Below are 20,646 nucleotides of genomic sequence, written 5' to 3'. Positions count from 1 at the left end.
GAAGTAAGTTTGAAGTCAAGGTCGAATCACTTTCTGGCAAGCTATTACATAAATTTATAGCAAATATGTAGCGAGTGTTCAATGGGGACATATTCATATTCACGACGCGTCTTTCGCTCGCTCTACGACGTTATTTTAATCTTTCGATTGTAAACGTTTATTAGTTGTCGTTTAATTTCGATAATATTGCGGATGATTACAATGTTTCACGGCGATCACCGTTAAAACTTATTTTCGCGATGTTGCGTTGTACGGACCTGTCTTAGCAATATGCTTCACCTAGTATAAAAATCATGTTACAGCGACGTGACCGTGAAGATGGAACACAGCAACCGTTTTATTGATTTCAGTGAAATCGTGTAATCGATGTTCAAATGCATGTTGACGAATATGTTTTCGAAATTAAATTGAATTTGAAAGTATTGTAAGCTGAAACAAAATCTATATGTACATAAATATAAAAGCTTCAGAGAAAAAATGATTTTCAGTAAAGTAATTTTGATAATTGACTGGTAAATGTCTCCTTTTCTCAAATAATTACAAAAATAATTTACACAGAATTTATAATTCTTGTAAATAAAGATATGAATTCAAAGAATACATCCTGCTGACACCGTACAAAGATTCTCTGAAGTATGAATCATTGATGAATATCTCGTCACTGTTATGCTATAGAATTTACAATGACTTTCATTTCGAAATCAAAACCGCAGAATATATTTCCGTTTGACCGAAACAAACGTTCTTCGAAATTTGCGATACATTTGTATGCAAATCTTGCAGTTGCATTGCTGTGTAGAAATTAAGATAAACTTGTTGATGTGTTACTTCCTCCCCAAATTCAATGATCTTGAAATGTATTGCCAAGTTCTCCATTCTGAACAACATTCCTCTTTAAAGTCTGGCGGTCGCCAAAATACTTTACTTGTTAATCTAAATAATATCGATATTTTATTCTAAGGTAATATTATTAAATTGATGTTTCAATTAAATGATTTATAAAGAATATTTTAATGAAATTACACGAAGGTGTATATTTGGACAGATTTCCTTATTCGCGTATGTTTTACAATGAAAATTGCATAATTAAGAAGCGTGTTCTCGTTACTTTTTACGCGTTATAACAAATCACGGTTTTGTAATACTTTTTGCATTTGATTTAAATCTAGACAAATTAGAAAAAGTTTATTAGCTTCGATTTGAAAAGCTCCCACGTTACTTTTGAATCGTCAAAATAAAAAGACACAAAAGTTAATGGTAAATATTGCCTCCTATAAATGATAAGACTGCATTTATTTAAATACCGTCCATTTACTTATATCTTTTTTATTGAATAAACTTTTTTGTATGACCTTCGGATCATGGTTTTTTGGCGTGAGGCACACCGTGGAGCCTGAAAGAAATAAGTTGGAAAGTAGCGGTGTGCCCCACGCCAAAAAAACCATGATCCGAAGGTCATACAAAAAAGTTTATCGAATAACAAAGATGCCCCTACTTATTTTGAACTAAACAAAGGAAAAACCATCAACATTCATCATTGGAGTCCTGAGATATTTAATTTTATGTAAACTCAAAAAATGATAGTTTTTTGCAATTATCTGGAAATCAAGGCAGAAACAAAAAAGTGATAAGGGTAGAAGTTGTTCCATTTGGGGTCCTCTACAGCTGGTTAACGTTTGGCCGTTTAAAAACGGATGACCCTGTATATTACTTGTTAAACTTAATTTATCGCGTTTTTAATAGTTTCAAAATAATTGTAAGATAAAAACTCTAGATTTAATCGGCAGTGATCAGTTTGGCGTTGAACAAAAATTCGCCGCGATTAGAAATTTTGTTCATTCGTAATGACTTCCCATGCTGCTCGAGCGTGTTCTAACAGGCCGTTCACTGTCGACGAAGATTATGTTTCAGCAACGCAACACACGCCAAATGAAGTTCAAACGTTGACCTGTCGTCGCGTCGGTCTGGTGCTCGTCGAGTGACTCGACTCGAGTCGCGGCGGACTGCGTGACTTAGTTCACGTACGTCTCCGACGGATAGAGGAATGTTACGTGACAATGTGCGGTTCGGACGACCTTGCCTCGCGAAAGTTCGCGCGCAGAACGACCGAGAATAATTTCCGCCTGATACGAGACCGTTGCACAGTGGTCCAGGGGCCCGCTTTTTGTGGCCAAAAGTCAGTTTTTCAAGTTTAAGGCGGTAGACTCGTTTCCAGGATTGCAAGAGTGCGGGATTCGCGTTCTCATTTCTCGATAATACAAAAACGGAGTTTTTCAGTAGTCAAACACGTTAGATAAATGATCGATTTAGGGCGCTATCGCTCTCAAAACTCCTATTTTTTCGTTTACGAGGCGTAATTTGCATTATTCAGCAGCGTAATTTGCACTATTCGGAAGCATACAACTACGCATGTACTAGTTATTTTAAATAGGAGGTTTTGAGGGCGATAGCGGCATAGATCGATCTTTTACCTTTTGTATCATGAATGGATAGAGTATCAAATTCTGCGTAAACATATGTTAACCTTCATATGTCCTAAGCCTAATGTGGTTAATGAGGTATTATCGAAATAATTTTCAATACGTGCTATCTGGAAGCTAGTAGATGCTGGAACTGATGTTTCTCAACTATGGTGAGAACATACAGTGGGTGTACAAAGTATTCGTACACTTTTTAATAACTAATAACCTTTTTATAATTGTACCAAACGACCTGATTTTTTATAATCAATTAGAAGCATTGGTTTACGAAATGATATGCAAAAAAGATTGTTAAAAAATCATAATTTACAAGGTTAAATGCAAAAATAAGAAAGGCAGTTTTTAAAAAATTTTTAATTTGGGTCCTTAATGAAAATTTAAAATATATGTTTTGTAGATCTATGTTAGTTATACACATGATGAAAGTTTCATTGAAATCGATTAACATACACACGAGCTACAAGCGGTTAAAAATGGTGAAAATCGTAGTTTTACACGACTTTTGATCAGTTTCTGCTTGAAATCCACAGAATCATACATCTTCCGATGCCTGTTGTTTTTACCAGCGTCAATCGATTTTGATGAAATTTTCAATATGCGTATAAAGAACATAGATCTAGAAAACATATATTTTAAATTTTCATTAAGGGCCCAAATAAAAAGGTTTTAAAAAATGCCTTTTTTATTTTTGCATGCAACCTTGTAAATTGTAATTTTTTGAAAATCTTTTAGGCATATCAGTTCGTAAACTAATGCTTCTAATTGATTGTAAAAAATCAGGTCGTTTGTTACAATTACAAAAGAGTTATTAGTTTTTAAAAGGTGTACGAATACTTTGTACACCCACTGTATGTAAAATTATTTCCATAATATCTCGTTCATTATTAGATCTAGGACACATGAAGGTATATTTGTACGTAGAATTTGTTACTCTATGCATGATACAAAGAGTAGGTCTCCCGCTAAACGAATTGCCGAAAATGCCGGTGTTAAAACACATGTACGCATGCCATTTTAAAGAAAATTATTTACACATTACCTAGTGAACTAATTCTTCTAACACATCTCAAAAAACCTCAAATCGTTAGCATCAAGCTTAAAAACCTTTTCAAAGGGTGTCTACTCAATTGTTATGCACCGACTATACATACGATGTACCAACATATGATACATTATTTCAATAAATAATTATTTCGCAAGTATCCCGCCACAAAATATCAAATAATTATTTGCAATATATTTCCCAAAAATATTATTTCTATATGAAGCTACGCTATAAAATACATCTTGAAATACTATTCGATGCACACCCAAGCTCTTGGTGTCAACGTGTTAAAAGACACGGAAATAATTTGTTTAGAGAATCTGGGAAATGTATTATATTTCAGTTTCCAAAGGTTAATTCTGAATTCTTGTGTTTGCTAATGATTTTGCATCGTGCGCATCCGGCATTACCTAATTGCGAAAGGGGCGATAATGGTGTAGCAGCAACCTAGCAACGAGCAAGGATCAAGCAATTCCCTATTTCCGACCGATTTATAATTGCGTTATTTAATCCTTTCGGGAAACAGGAATGCACCTTTTGGGATTTAACGCGACGAGATGAGTAACGCGTCTAGCCGCTATGCATCACCCATCCAGTTATTTGTCCTCGTTAAAGTTTTTAGTCTCCGCTTAACTTGGTCCCGGATCGGCGCTAATTTGCTCGAAGATATTCCTTACAGTTTAAGCGTGCCCGACGTTTCGGAATTTAATCAGATGAGCATAAATTTCATCCGGCAACGTAATAAATCCCACGATTCGTTCTTTCATCGGTTCCGATCTCGAGCCGAGAGCCACTAGGCAAAGGAGAGAGGTGCACCGCGGAGTCTGAAACATGAGCAACCTGAACTCCTGTTTCTATTCCCTAAGCCTGATCGACAATCCTTTCTCTGTTGCCAACCGGTGTCTCATAATTCCGTAGGCATTTTGGACATCGTTCACTTTACGTATACAGGAGGTCCCAAAAATGTTGTGTACTTCCATCGAAGAGGTGATTCCTGAGGTTATTTGGAGTAACTTTTCCCTTTGCGGAAATATTCTCCGTGGCTTTGTTACGGAGTTATTAACGAAAAACATGCACCAATCAGAGTACGGCTATAGCAACGCAACGCCCAGCGAGACCTGTAGCCGCACCCTGATTGGACCGTGTTTTTGGGTAATAACTCCTTAACAAATTCGTCTAGAATTTTTTACTTCAAATGACCTCAGAAATCTACTCCTTCATGCTGCACAACAATTTTGGAACACTCTCTGTATTCACACCTCTTTTTGCTACAGAGATGGACTTTGTTGAAACTTTTCAGGCAAACAGAAAGTTCATTCAAAACTACAACTCGAGTCTTCGTATTTCTTGATGATCATACATTAAATCGAATCGAGCACAGATTTAATCGTTGGGGATTCAATTAAAAGTTACAGAGACGAGCAAGGTGTGTCGGAAAGAACATGCTGGAGTAGTCAAAGAAAAGATATAGTTTATGTTACAAGAGAAATTTCATTTTAATGAACTGAGCCAAAAATGGGTAGGTGTAATTTAAAACAGCGGAAACATTAGAAGAATTTAAAAATACTGTTATGTTATTATCAACCTTGTTAAACACATTGAGAAAGAAAATAATTTTCTATGTCCTCCAGTTTGTTGCAATTCCGGTGGAAGATTTTTATTTGGCATAAAGATCCGCTGTCTACTTATATATTGTCCATTTCTTTGACAAGTTTCTTTCATTTTTTTCATATGTACTGTTTATAATCAGGATGTTCGCGTCATTACCAGCCAACATGTTTTCTTCTCGAAAAGAATAAAAGAGGAAAAAGTTATACAGTTTTCTGCAAGCAATGTAATGGTGTCTCTGTGTGTAATTTTTTTATTTGCATTATCTTTTTAGACATGATCAATGTGACCTCCAATTTTTTAAATGGAATGGTGTGCATTGTTTTATATTCTATGAAAGCGCGTGCGAAAATCACGCAAGGTCAGAAGCAGAAGCTTTGAATACCTCCTCCTGTCAATGCGTTTACAAGTATTCTCTATTGACGAGGCTACAATAAATGTTCAATACGATTTCTTTATGCATGAATGCACATTTCGGCTCTCCTAATTATATTTCTGGTAGTTCCTGCTATTGTTGTCCGAGATATTAATGAACATGCTTCCGTTATCTTGCTTTTCAAGAGACATTTACATTTCTGGACGGTGAATAGTAAACGATATCTTTACGAAACATCACGTACCAAATATTCAAAATGTTTCTTCCATCTGTGACCTTGTATGACCTTGAAGAGCAGTGTGTCGAATACGATTGAATTTGTTTTGGCACACGCTGTCATATGATACAAGAAATACATAGAAAACAATTGAAGGTCACCTTTATTTCTAAATAAAATAACGCAGATAAAGAAACATTACTTTTTCCTCGAAATTATGTTCAGTTCTGCATGAAGTGGAAACGAAACGCGAAGTCGACAAAGACTAAAGGGCGTCCACATTAGAAAAAAAGAGAATCGCAGAATAATATACAGAGCGAAAGAGCCACGATAAGGAAGGAAGTCGGGAACAGGTGCATAATCATCCGGAACACCCGTACTTATGACGCGTGTTGTTTATTTTCCATACAATCTGGTTTATTGACGATGTACGAGGAAGAGGAATTCGAAATATCACTTACATCCGGCAGACACATATCCTGAAAACTTTCAAACGTTCGAACGCTGCAGAATCCTTATGGACTTCGTGTGTAGTCGAACACAAATAAAAGGGAGCGTACATACCGGAATAAATCATTGCAATTGGCTGCTTTTTCAGTTATAATGCTTTGAGAGTTCTCCTACGTTCTTATTCAACAATAAGAAACAGAGTTAAAGGGATTTGGTCAATTTTTACTTGTCGCTTTCATTCTTATCCTAATATTTTGGCGAAAAAAATGTTGTTAGTATTTCGTAAGGGTTAAATATTGCTGTTATTTAATAAGGGAATTATTATTATGTATTGTTAATTGATTTTAATTTATATAATGATAAAAAATTGTTATCAACTTCACGTTGTATGAGAAATTGTAGCTATTAAACACTATTTCTCTTATAACAAAATTCCTAGTTACGTGTAATTATTTGAATAACTGAATATTTAACACTACATGAACGTTATTAAAAAGGGATCTTTTTGAAAATAACATAACAAATACATATGTAGTATAAGGAAAATATAAAAATCTAACATGAAATTATACGTATACAATAATTCTTGTATACATATGCAGTAAGGAAGATATAAAATTTTAACGTCATTTTGGACACCCAGTATACAGAATAAAATTACCTCCATGATTGGGGTGGAAGAATATCCATAATCGTGTCCGTGATAAAATTATCATCTGTATCTTACTTTCAACTATTACTGAAATTGTAAAGGTGCATTAATGAGTTGATTCAACGGACTTTCGGATTGTATATTATGATGAAAAACAGTAAACGTCAGAAAAAGTAGATTTTTGTGAGTTTTATGAAGTAATGTAAACGTCGAATGTGTAATGTGTCGAATGTTAATCAAAGTGTACTTGCTTAGCTAAGCTAACTCTTAGCTGAGAGTTACGATTTCTTAAAGAATTGTATTTCATGTCTGATGTTAGGCAAGTTTACTAAACACCTTCCTATTTACTAAATTTTGAATGACTGAGATTACTACTGTCTACATATAATAACTAAACTGCGGACTTTATGCATTTATAACAAAAATGGGTCAGTCCAATTTAAACAAGTTTAGAGGTTAGGAAAATCTAGAAACACACCAATGCATTATTTTCAACCTACTAAAATGATTTAAGAAGAACAGAACTTTTTCCGTGGCTTCTGTTTATTAAAATTGATGCACAGTCTAATAATAACCAGTTATTAGATACGATGTTAGACATGAAAGAGAAGAAACAATGGAAACGAGGGAAGAGCGATTTGACCAATCTGGTGCACGTGCCACATAGCCGAAGTAAATTACAGATATGTAACGCGGCGCAGGCAAATGAGTTACGAGTGTCACGAGGAGGCCACTAACCCGAGGGTTATGTCACGACGAGGAGGTTCGCCGTCTGCTTGTCGGTATCCTCTTCGTCGCGCGGCCCGAAAATATTAATAGAAGCCTGTTGACGCTGTCGAGTACTACAATAAACCGTTCCTCTTTACGTGTCGCCGTTTAACCCCTTTATACACACTCCCCCCATCCCCTACGCAGGCCGGAGACCCTTATTTCCGGTTTACGATCCCCACAATGACTGAATATCTTCAAATTGGTAAATTCTTCTGTTACAGATATGAATAAAAAAATGGATTTCTGAGTAAACAAGGATCCTACAATTTTAATGTAAATCCCTGAACATGCAAACTGAAATAATTAATCCCTCGTCATAAATTTTTTTTCCATTTTTCATCATAAACTAATGTGCATAGTCAGCTGATCATTTTATATTGATTTTAAAGCAACACAAATTATCCTATTTTCCATTAATGTGTATTTGTAGCATCAGACAAAATGATATGCTTTAATTTGAAGCGTTGGAGTTAGATTGTAAATTGTAATGGGTTGAGGCTTCTAAAATTTAGTTGCAAAAAGATACCGGTGAATACATGTAGAATGTTGGTAGAAAATATTTGTTAACAAAGAAACTTGCGTACAGGAAACATACAATTAAACCGCTATCGTTCAAGTCAATTGATACGAGAAAAAATTGGATTTACACCGACTGCCTTCTCTGCTCGGCAACTGACAACGTGGTCATTACCAAATCAATGTTTATGGAAATACCACAAAATCAAAATAATTTATTTTGTGAAATAAGAATCATAAGATCAAAATTTCATGTACGTATAACCTGTTAGATTAAACCAGATTTACGTAGTAGATATACAAATTAATTTCAAGTTTCCACGTTGAGTAATTTATTTTAGTCTGTTTTAAATTAAAATATTATTCTGCCTCTTTGGAGAGCCAATTGTATTAGTTAGCAGCAAAGTTGGTATAAACTTAAAAAAAACTAGGCTAAAGGCGATTATGTTACAGACCTGAAGCACTTTTTACACAAAATCATATTCGATAAACCTAGGTGTATTAGGTTTAATAAACTTATTCAATTAGCTTAGGTTCAATAAACTTATTCTAGGTGAAGAACATCCTGTACTGAAGTAATTAAACCTTGACACTGACAATGAGGTTAAGCATTCGGACTAAAAATATGATTTACTTTAATTAGATTATTAGATAATTCAATACGAACAAACAACTACTTATCCAACAGAGCTAATGTAAATGTAGAACAAAAATGATAATGTATTACAAGACATTGCACATCGTACTAATTCGAGTTCATTACAGACTTTCGATTGAAATGGCTTCGATGCGAAAAGAATAGAAATCAAGATTCTGCAGAAAGTATCGGGTTTCGAGGTACGCGCTGTCCCTTTCAAATTGAATGAAACCAACTTCAACGGCGTTACAGGAGACGGAACTGAAAGGAACCTGGAACAACGCCAGCGATCACTTTGACAGAACTAGATGAATGCTCGTGCTCGGAATTAAAATGACAGAAGGCGCATATGTACTTTCCATTGCGACAGTATGGATCGCGCATCTTTGGAAAAAATAGTGGAGAATTGAAGGAGACATCTGCCAAGGGAAGTTATGGAACCCGAGAATTCAAAAAATTTCGTCAAACATCTCAAGAACAAAAGAAAATTGAAACGAAAGTTGCATGGTATTGTTGTATCTACCAAACTGGGTAAACAAAGTTTTTTAAAATGCGCACACACACATTTTGTTTCAGAAATACTATAGTATACTATAATAGTATGTCAAATTATGTATGATATATTTCTACATATAAAAATATTCTCCTATAGGTACTGGGAATGCAAACAATCATTATTACCTCAGCATTACTCAAACCTCCCTTATATTATTATGCAGATATACATATATTATACTTATAACTAGACTGTGGATTTTTATGCATTTATGAATAAATTGGCTGGGTGAAATATGAAATAGTAAAAAATTTGAAAAATTTAAGAATATTGTAATGTTGTTTTGAATGCAATAAGTCATTAAGGGATGAAATCAATGTTTATTTTACTCTTGCTTCCCACAATCGGTGCAGAACATTTTTATTTTGCATAAAGATCCGCACTCTACTTATAACATTCTTAATATGGCATATTTTTGCTTGACAACCTATGCAACTAATCCTTATTTACAAAGGATTTGTATGTTAGATACAAGTGAATTAAGTTTATTGCAGGAATAGTGGAAATACTTTAACAGTAAATATACCGCCGCTTGTCAAATGACTGATTTCACATTTCCGATTTTACAATTACAGAAATACAAGAAATCAAAGTAAATTCAATATTGTAATGTTGATTAGGCAACACGCGAGCAACAGTTACTTTCAGTCCTACGTTTAGTGTTAAATTGTGTTAAAAATCGTGTCAAAACATGCATGTACGTCTGTGTAATTGTGAAAACGGCGAACAATGCGAAGGATGGCGAGCAGTTATGCCAATTCAAAATTCAAAGCTGAAAGAGATACGGTGCGCGGTGCACGGTAGAGACCTGTTCGGTGATAAATTGCTTCTTCGTTCTTGTTCGTTTTGCTCGAGTAATTTGTGCCGCTAAGTGGCCACCGGCTAGCATAACTCTTTGGGAAGGCGCCTATAGCAACAACGACACCGTGAAACACGGGTATACCTTTTTATGTAAATTCGACGCTCCGAGGAGTTCGGCAGTCGTATAGTATCCGGAAGCACCGGACCCAGGTAGAGCCATCGTCGAAATCGAAATCGGAAACGTTATCGATCCTTTCTTTTCAAATACTCGCAGCCCGATACACTGTTTCCAGTTTTCTTCCGATTTGTTGGAAGATAATATCAAACAGTGCATTAGATTGCGGATTTTATGCATTTATAATAAAAATGGATTGCTGCATTTTAAAACACTAGAACAATTAGGATAACTGGTGAATATAGATATATCGTTTCCAATGTGTTAAAATTATTTAAGAAAGTATTAAATGTGTATTTGGCTCTCATCTATTGATGCAGACAATTTTTATTTTGTATAAAAATCTAGTCTAGTTATTATTAAGGCGTTAGTGATACTTTCTATCAATAACCTAAATTTCCATCTCATTCAACTTTAAATTCACGTAACATGTAATTTCTTAATATTTTAATTAAATGGGTTAGAGGATATTTTAATAAAATTAGAGGGTTAGCTGTATGTATAATTACAATTTAGTGAGAAATATTTTATTACTTTCGAATTTAACTTTTAGGAGGGGTAATATTCAATTGATATTTTAATCTAATGGGTTAGAGAATGTTTTAATGAAATTAGAGGGACTTGATTATGAATTAAAATAATTTTATAGAAAATTTTTATGTTCGGGGTGTAACTATACAATTAAATTTTATAATAAATTTATTAAAATAACACAGGTATTGAATCAATAATTTACTATATCTAGTATGAATCAATAATTTACTACAGTTTATTAAAGGAAATAGAAAATCTAAATAATATCAGTGTTTACAATTACCATTTTCTAGATGATCAAATAAAAACAAAGTAGTTAATCATCGAGTGAAATAAATTAGATAATTCGAATCCTCATTACGCATATAATATTGCCAAATTAATTATAATAATTGTAAAATAAAATACGAAACAGACAAATACATAAAATAAAACTTAATTTTTTTAAATTGTAGAAACTCCATAATAGTGGGTGCTGTTTCAACAAATTTTATCCGCATTAATCTTTAAAGAATTCAATCTGGAACAGTATACATATACCATGTGCTCAGAATTCACTGAAGAGATACTAAGAGTCACTGCCCAACACACTCCGCCATTTTTGAAATATCTAGTAACCTTAAACATGTTTGGAATATTTACAGAACGAATGACCCAAGGATATTTCCACGAGCAAGAAGTAGTCTATCATTAAATTCAGTATTTATCTGTAAGAAACACGAAAGCCTATTTCAATGGTGTTTGTCCGCGTTCCTCAACATTCTCGGCGCGCGGCGCAGCGCGGCGTCTATAAAAGGAGAAAAGCGCGGGAACGTGTTTCAAATTTATAGCTATTACAAGTTTATTACAAGTTTATTACAAAGAAATAGAGTAGCATTCGCTGGGGTAGGCTTAATGATACGTTCCGCGATCGTCAAGTGTAGAATGTCACGCGTACATCCTATTAATTGCAGGGTTCGCTGAAGCGTGATTCACAAGGGATGTTTCTGAACGAGCAACAAGCAGCATTCGCGCAAACGGCGCTCGGGGCTCGTGATTAATCCTCGGCCAGTTGTTTCGACGGAGAGACTTCGAATTCTAATTTCGGTATCTTTATTTTCTCCCTGAACCCCCTCCCCCTCACCTTACCTCGGCAGGGACCGTTTCCCAGCGCGATCGATCTTTTTGTCTTTTCGGTGTATTAATCTTGACCGGGCGTCAAGACCGCCTGCCGCTATTCAGGACCGTAAATTCACGTTTCAAGAAAGGAATAAGATGTTTGGAATTTTTATAGATTCTCGTCCGCACTGCTCTCACAATACCATATCTCCCCGGCCATGCTCTACGACCCCTTTCGTGCCTCCATTCTCGAATTTACATAAGCGGGACTCCCCCGTGTTTCACGTGGCTGCCGTTGTGCATCTGCTGCCTGGCGCCTGCTAAAAGATCGCCTGGCCGTTCATCATCCCCGATTTGTCCACTGAAATAACCACCACTGCAGACTTTACCGTTCTGCTAAATTTTCGTGTCCGCGGAGAGTCACGTAGAATTTCTTTTATTATCGCAAAACAATGTTACTCTTGAGAACTTCTCTTTAATTCTGAATAGATTGCTGGTGTTTATGTAATTTTCAATTTTTATAGACAAATTTGAAGAAATTGGCATGAAATAAAATTCTATTTTTAATGGGAACAGCCCCTTTGTAGATCCAACACTAATAAAAATCTGACTAAATTGTATCGAATTTTATATTCTAGCATTTGTTGTCAATTTTCGTAAACCATAAATGCATAAAGATCCGTAGTCTAATTCTGAATAATGACGATTGAAACCTTTGAATCTCGTGCTATCAAATGATTCACTCAATGTTTCAAATTAATTAATTGTTTATTCATCAGCAAAAATAGTTTACCTCATAAAGAAGCCTACGTTAAATTTATTTATACATCATATATTACTTTTATTTGCTATTAAATTTACCAATTGAATTCAGTTTGATTATATTCGTGTTTTACATTGTCGTCGTCATTTCCATGCGTGATAGTTTAGCTATCCAGCATGAAAAAGTGTTCCTGTTCTTATAAAACGAATATTTTTTTATTGCAATGATGTACGGAAACAAAGTTATTTTAGAACTTTTATTAAAAACAAGAAAGACACAAAAAAACGAAATATTTACGTAAAGATTTGAACGATTCCCTTGAATGGAATGACTTTTAAATATGCGAGGGGTGCAGGGTGGCTACACTCAATATGAAACACTTGATTGTAACCCTTTGCAGTCGGAGCTTTTTAACTCGAAAATTAAACGTTTCTTCCAAAATAGAATATTTCCGTTCCCTATGATTTTTCAAATTTTATGGATATAAAATTGGTATAATACCTCGTACAATAGCTAACTGTTCAGTAATTGATTAGATACCGGCACATTTATTAATGTAAACAATATTTCGAATAATGGTACAGCAATTTTTAGTGGCGCCTCAGAGTCACCATGCGAGTGTTAATTGTAAGGTTTCAAACTGAATGAAGTAATTATGTGATTCACATACGACCAGCAGGCAATCAATACGTTAATATTTATCACGAATAAATCGGGCTTCGATCGAGCCATGTTGACCTAAAAGCAGATTGTTTTTCTTGCGAATATACATATATATATTGATTAATCATCAATCGTTCATACATGTTAATCCGACTTAGTATGCAAGAATATGAAAAATGACAAACACCCGAACAGTGGACACGGCTTAAAACGAAATTTATGTTTCAACATTCTGGCACAGCTTTCGCGGTGAGGTCGTTACGTGTACCATTAAATTAAAATCAAATTTTTTTTTTCAACAGGTCTACATTTAATCCGGTTTCTGCCGATATAAACAAGGATTAAATCGGAAAGAATGGTTAAATATTGTGCTCGCTCGAAACAATGTTAATGGTAAAGTGTTTATTCACGAGGTTGTTAGTCGGGAACGTTATTGCGCTTGTTGATTACTCCGTTGCATTTTCGCGACACCGTAGGCTCTACGATGTATTGGTAGGGTGCGCGTTCGCGCGCGCGTGAAACTATTTAAATAAAGTAACACAGAGCATAAATACCGAGACGTTGACGCGATAATCGTAAGCGACCTAAGCGACATAAACACACAGTATGTACGTCAATGTTATAACTTAATCCCGAGGTTGTAACAGGTTGATTAACTTTCCCGGCTATCACTGAAAAATTTAGCCGAAGAAACCGTTCGAAGGGAGCCTTGAGCTCCGCTAAAAATGGCGGCAATGCCATCCATCTTCGGAATCTTCACCCCCGTTTCCATCGTACGCGACCAGGAATAACTCGTTTCACCGAGCGATAAATCTTCCTCCTGTTAACCGATCCACGAAACGAAACGAAACAGAACAAAAAGAAAAAAAACAGAAATCGTAGCTTATATTTTCCAAACGATGGGATAGGATCGAGGGACCAAGCAATTCGAGCAGATAGTAATCGTTCGATTACAGGCCTCTTCACTTGCACTCTCGCGCGGTTTTGATGTATCGACTTTAACCACCGGCATATTAATCCTTCGAACTAATATCGTTGTACAAACATAACGACCTTTTCGAGAATGTCCCCTTTTCATGGTAATTTCGGTGTCGCGTGTGTTGCACGGTATTAATATGTACGTCTCTTGATTGCTCTTCCTGTAGTAATCATGGAAGAATTTACGTGTACACGCATCGGCGAAGAAAAATGTTGATTGCGTTAATTTCAGATTTTCTTTTGAACGAACTGGCCACGTGGTGTCACTGTTTTATGGACACGCTCTTTAACAACATTTTATACGACATCACAAACTAGAAAATCAAGGGGGTGCATCAGATCTGTTAATTTTAGACAATTTGTGAGATCAAAAATGATTAGGTTATTATAGGTCAACTGTTCGAAAATTTGCTATACTTGTTTCGTTGTATTCCAGAAAACAAGACACTGCAAAATTTTCATGCAATTATCTTTATTACATATTATTTAAATTATTGCACGATCGCAACAGCATATCACTTTTCATGGCTGCCATATGATATGTTCATAATGAATCGGTTAATCCTCTTCAAACTTTTCATAGATCCTTTCTATTATCCTACTTATAAAAGTACTAGCCCAAGGTCATCGAAATGTCAACACTTCACGAGATATTTGTGTGAGAAACGTACTTTACTACAAGAAGTATCCAAACTCTCGATATGAATAGTAGGAACTAATGTCGTGTTTATTTTGACAAAAAAATGTCAAATATCTCGTGATGTATTGACATTTCGATGACCTTGGGTTAGTATATACGTAGAATAATAAAACGGATCAATTGGTTTAACATAAGAATTGAGTTGCATTAAAGAATGAAGTACAATTGCACCCGGCAGGTGCATCGGTGCATCCACATAAAAAATAAGGTCATAGGAAGTTAGTAGAACGTATTATATGACATATGATTTTTCCCTCTATAATTCTTTTCAATATTTACTTTAAAAAAAAGAGCAGTACTCTTGTACCAGTTCCCAGAATCACCCTGTATACACTGTATATGATACATATAAATATACAGCTAATGTTAACAAAACTTATTTGTTAAAATAATCTTTAATTTTTTCCGCATCATCAAAGACCGTCTTTTTGAGATTTCTCATTCACTCGTTCGGATAGTCGAAGGTTCTATTATATGGACCGTTTATTTTAAAAGTGGTGTAAGTCCATTAAAAAAAAAAGAGATATCACATAATTTGTGATTAATTTAGTGTAAACCTTTTATTTATAACTAGTTAATATGTAATATCTTAAAAAATGCCAAATGTTCAATTTCAATAAAAGAAATTGCATAGCGATTGATTATTTCGGGTTGGCAAATAAGTTCGTTCGCTTTTTGTGATTTATTCCACTCTAAAAAACCGAACGAACTTATTTGCCAACCCAATAACTATTTATGAAAGTGGTGTAAGTCCAATTTCTAGACATGGGTGGCGAGGTCACGTGGTTACCACACCACAGATTTACTATGATGTTATAAAACAATGTAGACAAAATAATAATTTTATTTTACACGAAATGAAACGAGAGTATTTCTGTTCAACAAAAAATCTACAAATCGCACTTCAAAAACGGGTAAGAAGAAATACTAACGGAGAAAAGGTAAGCTGGCTGAAAATATGTTGGATGATGTTTTGCAAAAGTGCACCGTATACTATTTTATATAAAACATCGATGGAGGACACAGAATTTAAGACGTTAGATTTATCACATATATGTCGGGGAAGACCGCCAAAATTTGAAAGAATCGCCCATGGCGCCTTTGTATAACACGATGCCAGACCTATTACATACTTATTACCTTCTGTACGTTATGAATATTTCAAAACACTGTCACATAAAGAGCATAAATAAATAATAGCAATATCTTATGTTGAGTTTTTAACAATATATAAATATAATTAACGCTCAAAATAAAAAATACTACACCTATTTTATTTCTTGATATTATTTATAAACAAAATTGGATTCATACAAAATATATTTTAAGTGATATTTAAGTTTTCTTGATTGAAATTAAATAATTTTTACAATTGATTAATTATGAAAATGGTGTAGGTCCATTTACAGCCCGTAAATATATATTATTTTAGTTAAATTTACCTAAAAGAAATTTATATAATCAAATTACGTATTGATAGATTAGTAGAAACATTGCCAGACTTGACATAATTGATTTATATTTTTTTAAATAAACGGTCCATATAAGTTTTACGCGACGCAGAAATCGCGAAATATTCAATAATAATTTCTCTGAACTGTTTCCTTACGATTCATGCTTCGGCGCGCTTCGGCTCTCACACGAGGAGCGATTTGATGAATCGAGTAGCACGATTAGCAGCGGTCCCTTACGTTCGTTTCTTCATTAATTAGCAAGGCGAGCACGGCCAGCCTGTGCCGTAGTAATTACTCCTCTTCAGTTTCACGGCCGAGGCCCGCAATAATGTGACTCGTTTACCTTCAGGGACAAGACTGCCGAGAGCAAACTCGACCGCGCGTCTCGTCAGCTGTGAGCTTTGATACGGTGGTCTCTCGCACGCTTCCTAAATTCACTTCTTATTAAACGTTCCGTCGAGTTTATTTCGTCAAACAATAATTATTAATCTGCAAACCGTTGTGCAATTATAGCTGGTAGAAATGCTCGAGGAAGCAGAAAATGTAGGAAATTAACGCTTTGTACTCGGAGCTATTTTAACTCGAAAATGTAACATTTCTTCCGACATAGAATATTTCCATTCCCTATGATTTTTTAAATAAAATACCTTATACAATACCTAAATGTTTGGTAATCGATTGGATACCGACATATTTCATAATGTAAACAATATTTTGAATAATGTTGCTGCAGTTTTTAAGGGTTAAAAATAGAATTTCATTTTTTTATTTATTACTTCAGTGTTGCCAGATCAAGACTTGTCTCCCACTCTACCTTACCCCTTCTACTATGCCATTCCTCGGCGTTTCGTCTGACAGGCATGCGTCACAATGTCGCGTGACTAGTTCAACAATAACAGAGACGGGGTAACTGTGTTCCTTTCAATTTCCTTCCGGCCGGCCTGGCGACACTGCTTATGCGAACTATTACTACTATACTGCGGAATGCAAAATAAAAATTGTCTGCATCGATTGCAAGAAATAGAAACTAAATTAAATGTTATTTCTTCCCTTAATGGATTGAACAGAGGAGAAATCATATATTGACATCTTCAATTTTTTAAATTTCACAACAATTTTGAATTTCATCTACTCAATTTTGCTATAAATGCATAAAGATCCGCAGTACAATTATTACATTTTACCTAGAGTACCTATCCGTGCCTTTATGCAAATGTTTCATGAGGACATATGCATTACTGTCTTGATCTATTTTTTATTCACAGATTCCGATTTGTATCAAGTGGAAGTAAATATCACGTGACTGATAATAAGAATAGCAATTGTGTGTTAAGATATTGAAAAATGAATACACTGTGTCTTGAACTAACTTTAAGATCGTGTAAAAATGTTGCACTTCATTGCGGCGGTTTACACTTGAAAGTAATATAATTGTCAAGTTTCATTTTATGAAAGTTGACAGTTATATTACTCTTTTTTTAGTGAATAATTCTTGTTTCTCTCTCCTTAGTCTACTTCCATCGTGAACTGTTGAGAATAGATGTTAACATATTAATAATATTTACTAGATCTCCTTTACTGCGCAGTCTACTGCAACTTTTTCGACAAAATCTAACTGCAACTAATTTAAATGCAAGTATCTAAACTTAATCGATTCAACTTTTACTTTATTGTTAAAGAACTTTAGCATTGTTCGCTTCATTTGTTTCTAACGTTAAGAGAGGAAATTTGAAGATGTGCATGAACGTTTTTGTACGTAAATAATATTCTATAAATCTGGAAATTTTCGAGATTTCAAGCTCACCTTGGCTTCGTTAAACGGATCATGGTATTTTTCATCGCACAGTTTTATAGCTGACGCGAAGACGAATTCAATGACCTACTCCGTCTCCATGTGTTTGGGTTAGGTAGGATAAGGCGCACTGGCGTCAGTGATTTCGGCTCCGATAGTATCTGAAAATTAAAAGTTGATCGATATTATTATTTTTGATCGCATTCTCTATCGTATGACGTACGAAATCCGCGACGTTTTCAATCGATTCTTCAAGTTACAGTATTTAACAAGAAAAACACAGGCTTTAGACCAGACATGTTTTTTTTTTTCATATTGTCAAAACGAATTGCAGAAGGAAAAGAAAATCGTACGTCACACGATAGAGAGTACATTCGCAAATAATAATATTGGTCAATTTTTGAAATTTTTAGATACTGGCGAGGCCGAAAGAAAGACACCGTTTTTATGCTCTCGTCAAAATGAAAACCAATATCAATGATGAGATCATCACTGAGCAGCGGATCATTATGCAAAATGAAAAATTTTTCTAGCGAAATTGCAACAACCCGGAGTGAAATAAAAATTTATTTTGTCTCGTAATATGTTTAATAGGTTGAAAATAATACAACAGTATATTTAAATTTTTCAAAGTTGTTTTTCTAAATTACACCTACTCATTTTCGTTATAAATGCATGAAATCTACTGTCTACTCATCATATGTCTTTGTAATAAACAAAAATATTAAAATTTTTTTTACGTATGTTGAGAATCAAATTTTACCGTATAAATCTAACAACAGCGAGATGGTTCACTGTACCTACTTCTTTACGTTATAAATGAGTAATTATAGATTACATAAAACTAGTAGTACAATCAAATCTTAAAAAATTTTCAAATTTTAATAAACTTCCTGATAAAGACAATACTTTCGCGCGATCATCTATTTTTGCGTCCACCGACAGTCAGAATAAACTGTTAGCATAATGGAGGCTCACTACTATTATTATTATAAAAAGAACTAGCAAAAACTCTGCCCACCCTCCATTTTGTAACCACAAGGTGAAAAACATCAAGGTACTAGGGTACCCTCCCCCCTATAAAGAACTGTGAATTAGTAGGAAGCACAATAATTTTTGCGAAGTAGTTAATAATGTCGTTACTTTATAAATGATATTTTTTAATTTATTTATGAAAAACTTCTCTCAATGCACTAGGATACTCCCTACATAGAACAGTTAATAAGTAGGAAGCACGATAATCTTTGCGAAATAGTGAATAATATCGTTACTCTATAAACAACGCAGAATAAGAGAAATAAGGTACTATATTTTTTGATTGATTTATGAAAAACTTCAAGGCGTACTCCGTACATGAAACAGTTAATAAGTAGGAAGCATGATAATTTTTGCCAAATAGTGAATAATATCGTTACTCTATAAACAACGCAGAATAAGACAAATAAGGTATTATATTTTTTCATTGATTTGTGTGAAAAACTTCAAGGCGTACTCCCTACATGGAACAGTTAATAAGTAGGAAGCACGATAATCTTTGCGAAATAGTGAATAATATCGTTACTCTATAAACAACGCAGAATAAGAGAAATAAGGTATTATATTTTTTCATTGATTTATGAAAAACTTCAAGGCGTACTCCCTACATGGAACAGTTAGTAAGTAGGAAGCACGATAATCTTTGCGAAATAGTGAATAATATCGTTACTCTATAAATAACGCAGAATAAGAGAAATAAGGTATTATATTTTTCATTAATTTATGAAAAACATCAAGGCATACTCCCTACATGGAACAGTTAGTAAGTAGGAAGCACGATAATCTTTGCGAAATACTAGTCGACAACCCCATTCACCTGAATTCCTATGTGTGGCGGAATGCAACACAACTTTTATGACGCTATTATTTGTGCATCCGATCGGAACGTTTCTTGCAGCCGGCAAAGGAACGTCTTGACAGATACCCGATCGTATAAATCGCGGCCGTGGAAAAACGGGATCGTAAACGACGCCGAGGTGGTAACCGCGTCGATCGACTATTGACTCGTATTATTTTTAGACGGACCTGCTCCAAGAATGCGATTAGCGTGAATATGTTTGCGTGGCTCTTTTAGACAATGTTTACAATTACCGCGTTTGACCTTGGCAGAGAAAGAGGGGGAAAGAGCGAGCGAAAGAGAGGGGGGAGGGAAGGGAGGGAGTCGACTGATGAAAAAACGAGGAAAAGGTCGATGCCGAGAAACGGCCTGCAATTTACAAGATCATATCGATTTCGTTAATCGACGGACAACCAGGCGGGATGTTCGGAACAAAAGCAGTGTTCGCGTGAAACACCGGTGCCTCCTCGGGACCCCGGAGGAACAAGTTAGCAAACGATGCCTTCT

General features: G+C 34.8%; 2 protein-coding genes across 8 annotated transcripts in view; one reads left to right on the top strand and one right to left on the bottom strand.

Moving 5' to 3' along the window:
• The window catches only part of LOC143207998 (uncharacterized), a 250,481-nt gene that overhangs the window by 102,303 nt on the left and 127,532 nt on the right, over positions 1-20,646 (bottom strand). The window lies entirely within an intron of this gene.
• Positions 1,950-13,071, top strand: LOC143208011 (uncharacterized). 7 transcript variants are annotated; one of them, XR_013008797.1, is made up of 5 exons: positions 1,950-2,176; positions 3,375-3,480; positions 8,186-8,369; positions 8,669-8,810; positions 8,881-13,064. XR_013008797.1 is itself a non-coding variant. In XM_076422019.1 (3 exons), the coding sequence occupies exons 1-3, from the start codon at positions 3,380-3,382 to the stop codon at positions 8,687-8,689; spliced, it is 306 nt and encodes a 101-aa protein (XP_076278134.1). In that variant the 5' UTR covers positions 1,950-3,379; the 3' UTR covers positions 8,690-13,071. The 7 variants fall into 7 exon arrangements, 1 of the variants encoding a protein (XP_076278134.1); XR_013008802.1 differs by lacking the exon at positions 3,375-3,480 and adding an exon at positions 7,821-7,872 and having other exon boundaries at positions 8,881-13,063; XR_013008800.1 differs by adding an exon at positions 7,821-7,872 and having other exon boundaries at positions 1,950-3,480; positions 8,881-13,063.

Source organism: Lasioglossum baleicum, chromosome 4 (genome assembly GCF_051020765.1).
Source record: "Lasioglossum baleicum chromosome 4, iyLasBale1, whole genome shotgun sequence".
Classification (NCBI taxonomy): Eukaryota; Metazoa; Arthropoda; class Insecta; order Hymenoptera; family Halictidae; genus Lasioglossum; species Lasioglossum baleicum.
The sequence above is the reverse complement of the archived record's forward strand: the minus strand, read 5'-3'. Positions and strand labels throughout refer to the sequence as shown.

Bases quoted from the DNA above. Each gene is read 5' to 3' on its own strand.
- LOC143208011 (XM_076422019.1), top strand. From the start codon at position 3,380: ATGAAGGTATATTTGTACGTAGAATTTGTTACTCTATGCATGATACAA. The intron at 3,481-8,185 runs GTACGCATGCCA...ACTTGCGTACAG, and splicing joins ATGCCGGTGTTAAAACACAT to GAAACATACAATTAAACCGC. The intron at 8,370-8,668 runs GTACGTATAACC...AACTTATTCTAG, and splicing joins TCATAAGATCAAAATTTCAT to GTGAAGAACATCCTGTACTG.